Genomic DNA, 13,628 nt, shown 5'->3' with positions numbered 1-13,628 from the left:
TGAGCGTGCCATGCAGCTTCACCAGCATACATGAAACGTCTTGACAGAAAAAAAGAACATCATTTCTGGTGTTGTGTGCAGCTCAAGTCACAATAGAGTCCGACACAAAGGAAATAATGCCTCCAAACTGAAGTGTGCCTACAGAAAGCTTTATTTCTAAAGTCTCTCAACAGAAATTGGAGCTCGCCTGACAAAAACACACTTTGGGGGTGAACGCTGGAAACGTAAAGTCCATCTGCTGTTGCCACTTCGCCTTAAGTTCATTAGAAAAATCACAGCAGCGGGTGAACTGATGGCTGCAATCAGTTTTCTTAATGGGCCACGCACGTCACTGCAGCCTTTGTTTCACTCAGGATATCTCATTGCTTCTGCGTTGGCTCCTCAGTAAATGGCCCTCTGTGGTCACATGATTATCAGTCATTCTGTGAGGTACATATCAAAATTGATCAATAACATGATTGATTTCTGATCCCCTTTGCAGCCACGGTATTCCTGGAGTTTTGGAAAAGGAGACGGGCAGAACTGACTTATGACTGGGATCTCATTGATTGGGAGGAGGAAGAGGTACGTCAGCAATATCCTGAAATAGATCCAATATCATTTGATTACCTCACAATTTGAACCTATGCTCATGAAGTATCTGACACTGCTTCATCGGCCAGCTACACTTCAATCGTTCATACTGGAACCTGTGTTGTTAATCAGGAGGAGCTGAGGCCTCAGTTTGAAGCCAAATACTCCAGGATGGAGAAAGTAAACCCCATCTCTGGCAAGCCCGAGCCTTTCCAGCCCTTCTCAGACAAACTCAGTCGGCTCATGGTGTCTGTGTCCGGAATATTCTTCATGGTAAACCCTTTGATCTTTGAATAATCTTCCCTTTTGGGATTCAGGCTTAGTGAGCTCGCAGTTATTTTGTGTGCCATCTTTCGAACAGTGTGACGTGTCAGCAGTAGTGTAACATCTCCCCCTGCTGGACAGAGAATGTATTTCAAGGAGATGGTGTATTAACCTTTCTGGTGGCCTAATTTCTCCTGTTTATTTATTTTAATGGGTTTTTTTTCCCCCATCTGAATAGTTACTTGTTTATGCATCAATAGGTTTTCCCTTCCTGCCACACTGTTCTTCATGATAGGATGAAATAAAACATCCTCAGCCTAAACTGAAGTGTTCTTCTGTTCCAAAGCAGAGGGCTTAATCAATTTTTTTTTAACTCATTCATTATCCTTTCCTCCCGCCATCCTCTCTGATTAGATCTCCCTCGTCCTGTCAGCCGTGTTTGCTGTAGTGGTTTTCCGTCTCATTGCGATGGAGATGTTTGCTTCCTTCAGCTGGCATTTTTTGAAGAAGAACTGGCAGTTTGCCACCTCTGGCACTGGTGTCTGCATCAACTTTATGATCATCATGTCTCTCAATGTGGTGGGTGTCTGGACAAGCGTCATTTGGCACATTTACATTTTCTGTCCAACAAATGTTTCATGAAGTGTCTATTTAGAATTGTGTTCCAGGAAGTTTAACATCCAGAGCCAGACATTACTATTCGTCTCTTTCTCATAATCATCAACCGTTTTCCTGTTGATGCTCATCATTACTATCATTTTGCCAGGTGTATGAAAAGGTGGCCTATCTCCTGACAAATTTAGGTGAGTGTTACATGCATTGATGCCTTCATTATCTCTTGCTTCTCAGATGGTTGCAGATCATTTATTCTCTCCTGTCTTCCCTACAACCCCTGTTCCTCCCCTCCAGAGCACCCACGGACAGAGTCTGAGTGGGAGAACAGCTTCTCTCTGAAGATGTTCCTGTTCCAGTTTGTAAATCTGAACAGCTCCACGTTTTACATTGCTTTCTTTCTCGGAAGGTAGGTTGGCCGCAATGAACTTTACAGCCCCTGTTTACGAATTGTGCAAAGCTGTTCTGTTTCAAGCTCCCAAGTCATGACGTGTGCCAAGTCTTTCCCTTTCCCTCCTCACTGTAGAGTTATTTTTGGACCTCATCTTTTAGCACTTACAAAATACTGTCCTGCCTAAAAATTTGAATAAGCTGTGGTTCATCCGACATAATTAGCATCGTTAAGTGTCATTTTCCTGCTGAGATTATTAGCATTTCACTGATTGAATTTCACAGCTAATGTTGCCAATCTCACTTTGTTCAGGTTTGCTGGCAGGCCTGGGAAATACAATAAACTCTTTAATCGATGGAGGCTGGAGGAGGTGAGTGCAATTAGGAATCAAAAGAAGTAGGTGATTATTTCAGCAATAACTGGACTGATTGTTGCCTTCTGATTTAGGATATACTCAAGTAATTCATCTTTCTAATGATCCCCCTGTATATTACTATGTGAACCATTAATCTCCCCATAATTACAGGGATTTTCAATTGTAATGATCAAAAGGCAGAATAACAGAAGACTGTGTCCTCAGATTTTCTCATAGCGTTGAATTATCAGGCATGAAATATGAATGTTACAGTTGTTTTTATTGAAATGTCCTCAGTGTCACCCAAGCGGCTGTTTGATTGATCTGTGCCTGCAAATGGGAGTCATAATGTTCTTCAAACAAATCTGGAACAACTTCATGGAACTCGGTTATCCGTAAGTAATAACTTATGATGAACTATTATAAATTCCAAAATGATTAATGCTGTAAATTCAAAGGATTGGCAATTTACAAACTGTAAGTAATCACTGTATGTTGTTGTTGTTGTTGTTTTTGTCCTCTAGCTCATTAGCATATGAAAATACTTTTCTCCTTCAGAAATACATCAAATTATCTTGTGTGGGGCTTTATAAAAGAGTTCCTGGGGTTCTCATTGCATTGTCAGAAATAATTGCTTTGAGTTTACAGTTGGATCCTTCCTACATTTCCAGTTTGCTGCAGAACTGGTGGTCTCGTAGGAAGATAAAGAAAGGAGGTGGTGGAGGGCAGAATGTGGAGAATAAAACCCAGCTTCCACAGTGGGAAAAAGACTGGAATCTGCAGCCAATGAATGCCCATGGACTGGTGGATGAATACCTTGAAATGGGTGAAATATTGCACTGCTTTGAAGTGCTATTTTTGACTTTGTCTGTAGAAGGAAAGCATCCATGCAAATTATGGCTATTATCAATCCTTGACATTATTTGTGCCAGTGCTGAGGTCCAACGTGCTTTTTTCCTTCGCAGTTCTCCAGTTTGGCTTCACCACCATCTTTGTAGCAGCTTTCCCGCTGGCTCCACTCCTTGCTCTGCTCAACAACATCATTGAGATTCGTCTCGACGCCTACAAGTTTGTCACTCAGTGGAGGAGACCCATGCCTGCCCGAGCCACTGATATAGGTCTTTGTGTCACTCTGTGTAACTCACCCAGTGTCTGTTTTATTTTTGGATCAGATTCACTTTTTCCAGCAGTAAAACGTTGCAGTAACCCAACATTGTCCATCCTATGGAGATTGATATGGTTCCATATCCTATCCTTCTGTACTGCCATATGCCGCACCTCCCCATATGATTACAAACAACACCCTTCGACTGCCATGTAATGTACAACCAAATGCTTCATGTGGCACTTTGCCCTGTAATTAAAGGAAGAATCCACCCGGAAACATTTTGAAGTTCCTCAGCTGTAATGAACTCATTATGTGTCAGTAATACAGCCAAAAAGCATTTTACATTTTGAGTAAAACAGTTCACGAATGTTTTGCTGAATCTCATTCCGGTAAATTATTGAAGCGATAGTGCTTTTATATATAAAAGTAAATTCAAGCCAAAGGCGTTCACACAATTCTGATTAAGCATATCAACAACAGATAATGTTTTTACATCTGGTGTCTGGTGGGACATTCCCGCTCTGGCTGGATGCAAACTGGGCGCGCTCTTTGGGTAGAGCATGAGCATCGGAGTCTGGATAGCTTCCGGTTTAGCCCTATGCTAACTTGAATGGGGGTAAAATAATTCAATCATGCAGCTCTTCTAGACTTTCCACATGTAATCATACTGAATGAAACCTATTTCGCGGGGGTTGTGAACTTTTATTTAATTTATCGACAATTTGTCCACCATTTCAAAGCCGCAACAGTAACAACAGAGTTAGCTTTGGCGGAGCTTGTGTTCTAAGTGCACATCGAAAGGGTTTTTGTTATTGCACTCGCGGGCAGAAGAGGAAGACAAAAATTCTGCACTGCAGTTTCAGCTGAAGAAAAGTAAATGAAGCACAGTGAACCAAAGTGAGCTTATCAATAAGTCTGGATCACAAAATATTCTCTGAAATGTGTTAAACATCACAAATTAGTGGTTCATGATAATAAAACAGTATGAAGGGAGTCATATTATTTCTGTTGTCAATTATGATCTTTAGGCTGATGCAGATTAATCATTTTAGTAAGCCACAGAGAGCTTTAGTTACAGTACCATGCATTGTAGATAAATGCATGTAGGTTTAAACCATCATACTAAGCACTTTTTTTTCCGAACTGTCTGACTTTCAGGTATCTGGTATGGGATTCTCGAAGGTATTGGTGTGCTGGCAGTCATCACCAACGCCTTTGTCATTGCCATAACCTCAGACTACATCCCCCGCTTTGTTTACGCCTTCAAATATGGCCCCTGTGTGGACAAGGGACACCACCACGAGAATGAGTAAGCATTAAAAACAACCTGTAAGCTTTAAATATATCTAGGACGGTAGCTTGTGTTACAGCATGAGCCTCTCACCCTCAGGTGTTTGCGTGGCTACATGAACAGCAGCCTGTCTGTGTTTGACATGGACGAGCTGAAGAACAGCAGCCACTCCGGATACTGCAGGTACAGAGACTACAGAGCGCCGCCCGGGAGCTCAGAGCCGTACGAATTCACCCTGCAGTTCTGGCACGTCTTGGCTGCCAGGCTGGCATTCATCATCGTCTTCGAGGTCTGTCACCGCTCCCCTATTTCTTTTTTGTGTGTTTACAAGCAAGGCAAGCAGCTAAAACTAAATCCTCTTACCTGCATGTCACTTTAAGTCAGTTTCAATATTTTTGGTAGCTTTTTATATTTGTCACTTTTATGAATTTATGTGCTGTGAATGAAAACCTCCCTGCCTTCATTTAGGTGATTTTCATGGTTTAATTAAATCATGTTCCTTCAAAAAAAAAAAAAAAAAAAGGTTGAGACATTTCCACCATTCAAACACCACACAATAAAAACACCTAATTTCATGATGGTCCCACTAAAAAAATACAGCACTTTTCTTCATCTTCCCTTGCAAGATTTTTCCTTGACAACGCTGCCTTGGGCATTGATTTCTAAACAGAGAAAACCTGACATAATATATAAAACATTATAGGACATAGAAAGTTCTTTGTTGTTGCTCATTCTGGGTTTATTTTTGCAAGGTCGATGAATTATGTAGCAAATACTGGCAACTAACGTGTGTGTTCTCTGGCTGGTAACTCATAAATGATTCACGCTTCTTTCAGCACCTGGTGTTTGGGATCAAGTCCTTCATAGCATACCTCATACCGGACATGCCGAAGGATCTCTGCGATCGCATGAGGAGGGAGAAGTACTTGATGCAGGAGATGATGTACGAAGCAGAACTGGAGCATCTACAGAAAGAGAGAAAGAAGAACGGACGACGTTATCACCATGAGTGGCCTTAGCTTTAACCCCCCCCCCCTCATGTCTACACTACACGCCGCACAGCCCTCAGCTCAGAGGCACGACCTCCCCTGCCTGCTTATTTATGTGTTTTAGCTTTGAGAGTCCAGCCTCACTCAGCTGATTCTGTACACCAAAGACACCCTGTTAGTACCCAGATGCTCCCCTAAACCGGTCTGGCTTCAGCCCGAGCTCCAGCCCTGACCGCTCCCTCGCCATCTGTTCCACGCCTTGGTTTCTGGCTCGGACCCTTCCTGCCCCGCCCCAATCCCTCACCTGGCATCATCCAGCAGGTTGCCCTTGGGTCTGTGCCGTGTCACGGCTTCAGTGGGAAAACCTTTGCAATTGTAATGTTTACTATGCAGATCAAGGGCTGCAGATCACCACTGTTCACTTCCGGCACCCATCCCGCACTCTCTCCGCGTGGCAGCTAGCACTTCGCTTTGACTCTGCAGTCTGATGCAGCTCGCAGCATGGCCGTGTTTTTCCTCCCGTGAGCATCAGCACTTATGTGTGACAAAGCTACAGTGGCACTTAGCATTTCCTCGTTGTGATTCTGGTTACGTGGCTACCAAATAAAACTGACACTTCTCTTGCAAAGAAACTGTATATTGCCGTTGGAGCATGCTAATTAATATTTGCGGACATTTCATTAACTGCAAAGAAAAAAAAGAACAAAAATAAAAAACAGCAGCACTCATTGTGGAGGATGTTAACATCCCTTCAGTACATATGAGAAAGAATTCTCTGTGAAAGCATATAAAGTGCATGGTAATACTGTTTTGTACCTTTTGACAGACCAAGTCCGTGTCTTGATGCCTGGTTCACGTGTGTCTGTACTCCGTGTGAGCTCTGTTAATCTCCATGCTACTGCTGAGCTCGACTGTCTCCAGTTGAGGAAGCTTAGTGCGATTTGATTGTGCCTACAGTGTAACAATATGATTGCGCTCCAACATCACGTGTGCCTGTTTGTGCAGCTTGTGCTTATTTTCTTTTAATTCTCTCTCTTCGTTCTGTCGTCTGATCTGCTGTAAACTCTCTGAACTCTCCTTTAAGGATTTGTTTTAGATGCGAGTCACACCAGAGTACCTACTCGGGTCTCAGCTGACGTCGACGGTATACGCTGTAACGCCACCCCCGTCGTGAACAATGTATACGCTCGCATGCAGGGTCCACAAATCTGCTCTTCCGTTCAGCCCTCGCGATCTGTTTTTCATTTGCTGTTGGAAGCCCTGAAGCGTGGTTGAAACTTGGATCCCATAGAAATACCTGTGGCTTGGATGCTCTGTTTGCAAAGAACATCCATCCACAGTTCCTCACTCACAACACATAATACACTGTACATGCTTCTGTTCTGGTCTTTTACTAAACACAGTCAGACTGAGCCTCGATTGCTTTCTGACATTCATCAATGGGAAACGGAGAAGGTGGTTTTGTTGGAGTCATGACATCGCCTTTTTATTGTGGTCAGTTCTGACGTCGTGGATTGGAGAAGCATGTTTTTGCCCAATGAACTCAGGAAAATAGGCATCATGACAGACTCATCCATCTGTGTGGCTGAGTCAGATTCAGGATCATTTCCTACTTTCATTCATGCTGAGATGGAGCGAACCGTATCAATGAGGCGGTTCTGTGTTTGGCGGGTGATGGGGACTTTGTTGTTGACCCAAACACTTCAGTACAGGTCATATTGATCATATGATGGTAAATGTTATGCACAGTAGAGGTGAGAGCTACACCAGTCTAACATCTGAGGGGAGTGTCACTACCCAGAATGCATTGCACAACGCTGGAAAAACGTGATTTATTTCATAAGAATTGTACATTATTTGGATTTGTTGTTTGGGTTTTTTTTCTGCTGCATTTGTATATACATGTTATGACGTATGTAATGGTTTTCTGTTTTATTTTGAACTATCTCTACAACTTCACCTGTTCTCACCCTCAGATAGACAACGTAACGTCCACATTTCTCAGGTGTCCTCTGAATGTTTGCAGTTGATCGACTTTTTATCATATTTTCTAAGATGCAATTAAAGCTACCCTGCTTTTCTAGATATATATTTTTGCACTGCAGTGCTTTTGCATGACTATAAGGCACACTCAGTAAAAAGCATGTTTGATGTTTTTTATTTTTTCCTTCTTTTGCATAATCACAGCTTATGTGTTAGAGCAGATCGGAAATCAACGCATACACTAATACATTTCATAGAAATGAGACATACGGGATGATGCGGGTTGTTGGTCAAAACCGAATGAAGCTTTCAGGTCATGTTCAACGCAACAACTCATTATTTCATTCACGAGAGAGAGATGTTTGCTTTCAAATCTTGTTCCACTACTTCAGAAACTAGTCCAGGTTTTCAGAATATCTTCCCTGCTATGTGAACACTGAAAATCTATGCATGTTGTTATCCTCGAGTGCTTCTTTTGTTTTGAACAGATGCTGATGTAAATGTCCTGGTACAGTTGTACTGTAGATTATGCATGACGTAACACCTGCTTTTAGCAGAGCTAACTTCTGTAAAGTCCTTAACAGCGTCTTAAACATATCACCTCCCTTTCTCAGTGTTGATCATTGTTGGAGGTCTTGACAAGGCATATGTTTCTTGATGTGGTGGGATTTTATACCGTAAGAGTATCTTCTAAAGAAAAGCACGGACTCTGGAGTGATTAATATAATCCGTCCAGGACTTTCAAGGAGTGATAAAACGTGAATCCTCAAACGTCTTCTGTTTGGAGACTCAGCTGGGAATTATGAGTATGTTTACCCCCTAGCAGCTGAAGTGTTTAACCTAAGGGGATAGAGGCGATTTTATGAATGAATAAATACATGATCTTGGATGTCTGACTTGCTCAGCTACAAAGCACTTCCGGATGGATCTTCATCAACTCAGCTCCTCACTAATACAAATGCTGCATAGTGGTGGAAAGGTGTTTCTCATGCTTTCTACCGTTGGCATTAGCACAATATAGGCATTCTATAATAAGTAATAATGGCGTGACCTTGCACATCTCTGAAAACATTGCAGTCTAAAGGGGGATTAAGCTATCTGTTCTATGCTATGCCTCCTAATAGGATTGTGCTTGAGTGATGATGAACTCGACGTGGAAGCACAGTGACGTTAGCCCATCGATTTAACTGTACAATAGGATGATAGCAGTCGTGACATGAAGTTGCTCAACAACATTGTTTACTTCGTTCCTGTTTACATGTAAAAACATTCTGTAATGTATAAAAATGATGTAACATAAAATAATTTGGATATCACTCTTTTCTGTAATAAATCATGGATTGTATCTTTTAAATCAAATCTGCTCTCTACATTTTTGTTTCTGTTATGAAGACATAACAGCAGAGAGAGGGGCCTCTCAGTGCCCCGCTGTTATCCTCTCCACTATTCAAGTTTAAATCTGCTTATGGAACAAACCGGAGCACACTCCAATGAAGAGACTGTTCTCCTTTTTTTTCCCCTCGTTATTATCACAAACCACAAATGTTCGTCTTGCCAGAGAGTGTTCCTATAACATATTGTTGAAAGAGATTGTGTTTCTATAACCCACTATTTGAGTATTGTAGGATTTTCCCACCACGCTGTTACTGTTTAATGCCACTGCTACTCAGCCTTCACCTCTAACTGCTTTTCCGTTCATGTCATGCTGGTTAAGACGAGCCATCATTTTTTACAGTGAAATTGAAACACTCCAGACGAAACATGCAAAGATTTGGTTTACTTTGCGTTCCGATGACAGATGTCTCATACTTTATTATTTCCTGTGTCGTGACATCCACACTCAGATATTTCCTTTCAGCGTTTTGACTTGCAGACGTTACATGCTGGCCTAAAAAGCTGTGGTTTCACGTTATCATAATTATTGGGCCTTATAGAGAAACTAGCAATTCAGAAGTGGATTTATATTCAGTATTCTTGCTGGTACAGCATATAAAGGCTAGTAGATGTTGCGTGGCACTGACAAACTTGTTGCGGGATGTTGGAGAAGCAGATCTGTAAGGGACAAAACTCATGAGATGGAAGCAAAACACAACAAAGTAACTTCAAATTAAGCAAAAAAAAAGAGACAAAAACAACAGCCAAAACAGCATCACAGGAAGGAGCAACAACGCTCTTACAGGAGTGGAAGCAGTACTCAGATCATCTACTTTAGTAAAAGTGATGATACAAAAATGTAAAAACACTTGATTACAAGTAAAGGTCCTGCATCACACACTTGAAGTGTTTCATATCGTATCATTCACGGTAATATCAGTGTAACTTTGAATTATGAAGAAAAAAATTATATTGTGCATATTGCAATATTCTGACTTGAAGACGTAACACACGTCATACCAGTACTACATACACATAACTTACATATAGCAACAACGAGCATGACTGAAAGCTGCTTTACGGTGGAGGAGTGAAGGGGAGCGACTTCAGTTGTGTGAAAGTAATTTGGTTACAAAAGATCAGATGTACAACAAACCACAGTAATATATTAGTCTTTACTGAATATTTATAAAACTATAGCACCTATTTTGCTGCAATTTTAGGTTCTTGAAATTAGTAATTAAAAATGATTTTGTATTTTGTCATATTGTCAAGAATATCATTACTGCAGAAATACCTTGAAATATTTTGGTATTATTTTAGGGCCATATCTGTCTCCCCCATTCCAAACTATATTATTAGAGTAACTTAACCCCCCACACACTGAAAATATTTTCTTTGCACACCTCCAGTGGTTAAACTCCAAACTGGCTGTAGTGATGTATAAGTGTACATTAAAAACCTACAACATCAACAAAGCCCACTTTTTACAGTGCCTACACATTCTTTTAATTTTTTTATTTTTTTATTTCACAAATAAAATGTAGCAGTGCATTATAACATTTAAAGAAAGACTTGATTTTTAATGTCTGTTTGCTGCAGCGGTTGTAGTTCCCTCTTTTGCCTTAAATAATGACATGCAGTTTGGCCAAACCTTTGCATACAACTGTCTGACCTAACCGACGTATTAACTGAGATTGGATGGTTAATATAGGAAAACCAGAGTCTATTGAAAAAAGGAGTGATGCAGCTCTAATTCAACAAAAAATGTATTCTCCCCTTCAGCTGCACAAAGCTGCAGCAGTTGGTGTTATTCTACAGAGCAGCAAAGTAAAAACCTGTGGGTCTATTAACCACACAAACAGAAGCAGCGTTATTCCCTTTTTAAGAAGAGCAGTTTTCCAACCACAGCCTCATATATCAGTGATTTTAACCAGCTCCCCACTCACACAGCCTGCAGACAGTCTCCACGAACACCTTCATGTGACTAGTGTTATTCATACTGCACAGTTTTACAGTGCAGGTTAAGAAAGTAATCAATGAGCTTGCTGAGATTGCAGCCATAAATTCAACAGCCCTGATGTGTAAACAGGACAGGGAGCCTAGGATGACCAGCATGGGACGAAGGAGTCTCAACACTGATGTCCACAAATCATCAGAGCGCGCAGCTGGCTCAATGCAGTAAACATCAGAGTGATGTGTTTACTGCTCCATCATGTGTATTGAAAGGCATTTGTTATGGAAAATATCAGTTTTCACAAACAAAAGACATTATTTTCAACTGATTTCCTCTAAGAGAGTAATTTGTACTCATGCTAGCAAAGACGACTGGCCAGTCCACGACTTTGAAAGAAATATCTACGACTACGACAGGAGGTACTACTGTATTACAATACAATGAAATATGTCTGTTTTATAGTGCCGTTACATTTACAGACAGTTATGATCTTTAAAGGGTAAATCTCGCTAACTTTTTGGATTCCTTTTTCCTCTATGTCACCATGAGATTAACATTTAATGTTCTGAGTGAGCCAGTGGCTGGATTGTCATTACATTCACCATTTTGGAGATAGCCAAGCTTTCCATTTATAGCTCAACCATCAAGTCAAAGGTTTGAGTGGTCCGATACTTTTCTTTATGACAAAATAACCTGCACTTAAGGGCATTCAACCTCAGCTGATCTTTATGTTTATTGCAATTACAAAATATAAAATCATGCTAACATGCAAAAATTTTAACATGAAGCCACATTAGCCTGTTAGCACTGTCAGTATGAGCATGATGATACTAGCATTCAGCCCAATGCATAACTATGAGCCAAAGAGAGCAACTAGCATGGCTGCACTCTTATATATTGGTAGATTTGTACACACATGCACAAAGCCTCACTGTTTACAGCCTGTCTGCATACTATCAGTTTGTTGGACTTGAGTCTGGTCTTTAATGGTTCTGCTAATTAAGTTCTACGAGTCATCCAAAATCAGTTTTTATCATTTGAACTGACAGCAGATCTAGAAAGCTTAAATTATCCAGGGCAGGAAAAGGGGGGGTTTAATCATCCACCATACACTGTTTTAAAAATATATTGATATAATTGCCTATCAAAATTAAAACACAACCGAACAGTTTCACGCTGACATAAATAATTTTGTACATGACTGACAAATAATGCATTTTGGAGTGCAGCCAGTGAAGAAGGCATGGTGGTAAAATACCTAGCTGGGTAAAAGAGGGGTGAGATTCAGATATGAAGTGTGAGTAACAGCAGTGACACATGAGTTGACCTGAGTAAAGCCTCCTGCACTGAGATGCAGCAGCATTGAATTAAAAAAATATTCATATTTACAAAACCGTGCGCACGCACACCTGCACGCAATGTTCCCTTTATAAATCACAATCCACGTTGAAATGCGCGCAGGTAGATCAGCTTTACAACCCGCCTTTATCACGCCCACATTCAACCATGAATGGTCAATGCAAAGCATGTTATAAAACTTGATGCATATAAAACTAGCCATGTGCATCAGGTGAATCGTGTAAACAACGGAGAGGAAAACCCGGAAATATAATTTTTCCGACGCAGAACTCGAGGTGTTAGTGGACGGGGTGGAGGATATGAAGCACGTATTTGATCGGTGGTCACAGCTGTGGGGTCAAAAACTAAAGAAAATGCAGCGAGTGGTCACGTGTTGCTGCTGCAGCGAGAGAAGTTCGACCGCCATGTCTCCATGACGACGCGCACTGGAAACACTTTTACGCACAACAACTGCATTAAACTATATGTGCACAATATAATTTTTTATTTTTTTAAACTGACGCTCTGTTCTGCAGTTCTTTAACCTGATGCTGTTTGATGTTATCTTGGATTTTTAAAAAGGATTATGATGATTAGTTTGCAACGTAAATCCGGTAAAAACGAACGTGTTGGAGTGACAGCGCGTATGATATAATGAGCGGAATTAAATATGAGATATAGATTTGCTTTTTCATTTACAGTTCAAAGTTGCTTGTGGAATAATTTTAGGTCACAAGCAAAAAATGACCCCGCTGGTATGAATGTTAATGATAAAGTGGACCCATGTCCAAATAAGATGTGATATGAAGTGAAACAAAATTTGAGAGGCTTCGTTATACGTATCAAGTTGTCTGTCACATTGAATTTCTACAATCTGGCTTCAATTCACCACCTTAATGAGCATAATTAGTTGGATTCATCCTATTATATTTTAATATAATAAAACTTCCATTGGGATGAACACCTTTGCTATTTAAATTCTTCCTTAATTATCAGATGTAGTATGAGTATAGTGTATGTGACCTGGCATACAAAAGAACTCATTATAACGTGAAGAATTACTTTTTTATTTTATTTATGTGAACTATCTCATACAGAATATGATTATGTTTTTGCTTTTACTTGTCATCCTCTGGTGGAGGATGTAAACACTGACGCTAAAGTGCATCCTGCTCCCGGGTAAACATCTACAAATTAATCCAACATCTTGTCGTCTCATGCAAAAATTTTATATATTACGTCTGCTTGGCCACCTTAACACACGTCTTGCTGGTTTATGTTTGTGTTTCTGCAGCGAAGATTAATCTATAAATAACATTAAGTAGTTTTTACGTTTACACAAATTTCGGCTAGTGCAGAGAATTATACACAAACAACGTCCTGATAAACTGTG

At 40.6% G+C, this 13,628-nt stretch overlaps 1 protein-coding gene across 3 annotated transcripts in view; it reads left to right on the top strand.

The window, feature by feature from the left end:
* The window catches only part of ano3 (anoctamin 3), a 34,393-nt gene extending 25,468 nt beyond the window's left edge, over window positions 1–8,925 (top strand). For all 3 annotated transcript variants that reach the window (XM_069163323.1, XM_069163322.1, XM_069163324.1), the window contains 12 exons: window positions 482–564; window positions 706–846; window positions 1,252–1,416; window positions 1,604–1,640; window positions 1,747–1,858; window positions 2,153–2,210; window positions 2,493–2,590; window positions 2,867–3,021; window positions 3,161–3,313; window positions 4,462–4,612; window positions 4,694–4,883; window positions 5,431–8,925. In XM_069163323.1, the coding sequence (XP_069019424.1) occupies window positions 482–564; window positions 706–846; window positions 1,252–1,416; window positions 1,604–1,640; window positions 1,747–1,858; window positions 2,153–2,210; window positions 2,493–2,590; window positions 2,867–3,021; window positions 3,161–3,313; window positions 4,462–4,612; window positions 4,694–4,883; window positions 5,431–5,613 (1,526 nt within the window). In that variant the 3' untranslated portion in view covers window positions 5,614–8,925. The remainder of the gene's footprint in view (window positions 1–481; window positions 565–705; window positions 847–1,251; window positions 1,417–1,603; window positions 1,641–1,746; window positions 1,859–2,152; window positions 2,211–2,492; window positions 2,591–2,866; window positions 3,022–3,160; window positions 3,314–4,461; window positions 4,613–4,693; window positions 4,884–5,430) is intronic.
* Window positions 8,926–13,628: the final 4,703 nt, after the last annotated feature.

The sequence above is a fragment of the Embiotoca jacksoni genome, unplaced genomic scaffold (genome assembly GCF_022577435.1).
Source record: "Embiotoca jacksoni isolate LCO1_2020_lvr unplaced genomic scaffold, fEmbJac1.0.p SCAF_3, whole genome shotgun sequence".
Taxonomy (NCBI): Eukaryota; Metazoa; Chordata; class Actinopteri; family Embiotocidae; genus Embiotoca; species Embiotoca jacksoni.
This window is presented reverse-complemented; position numbering and strand designations above follow the sequence as displayed.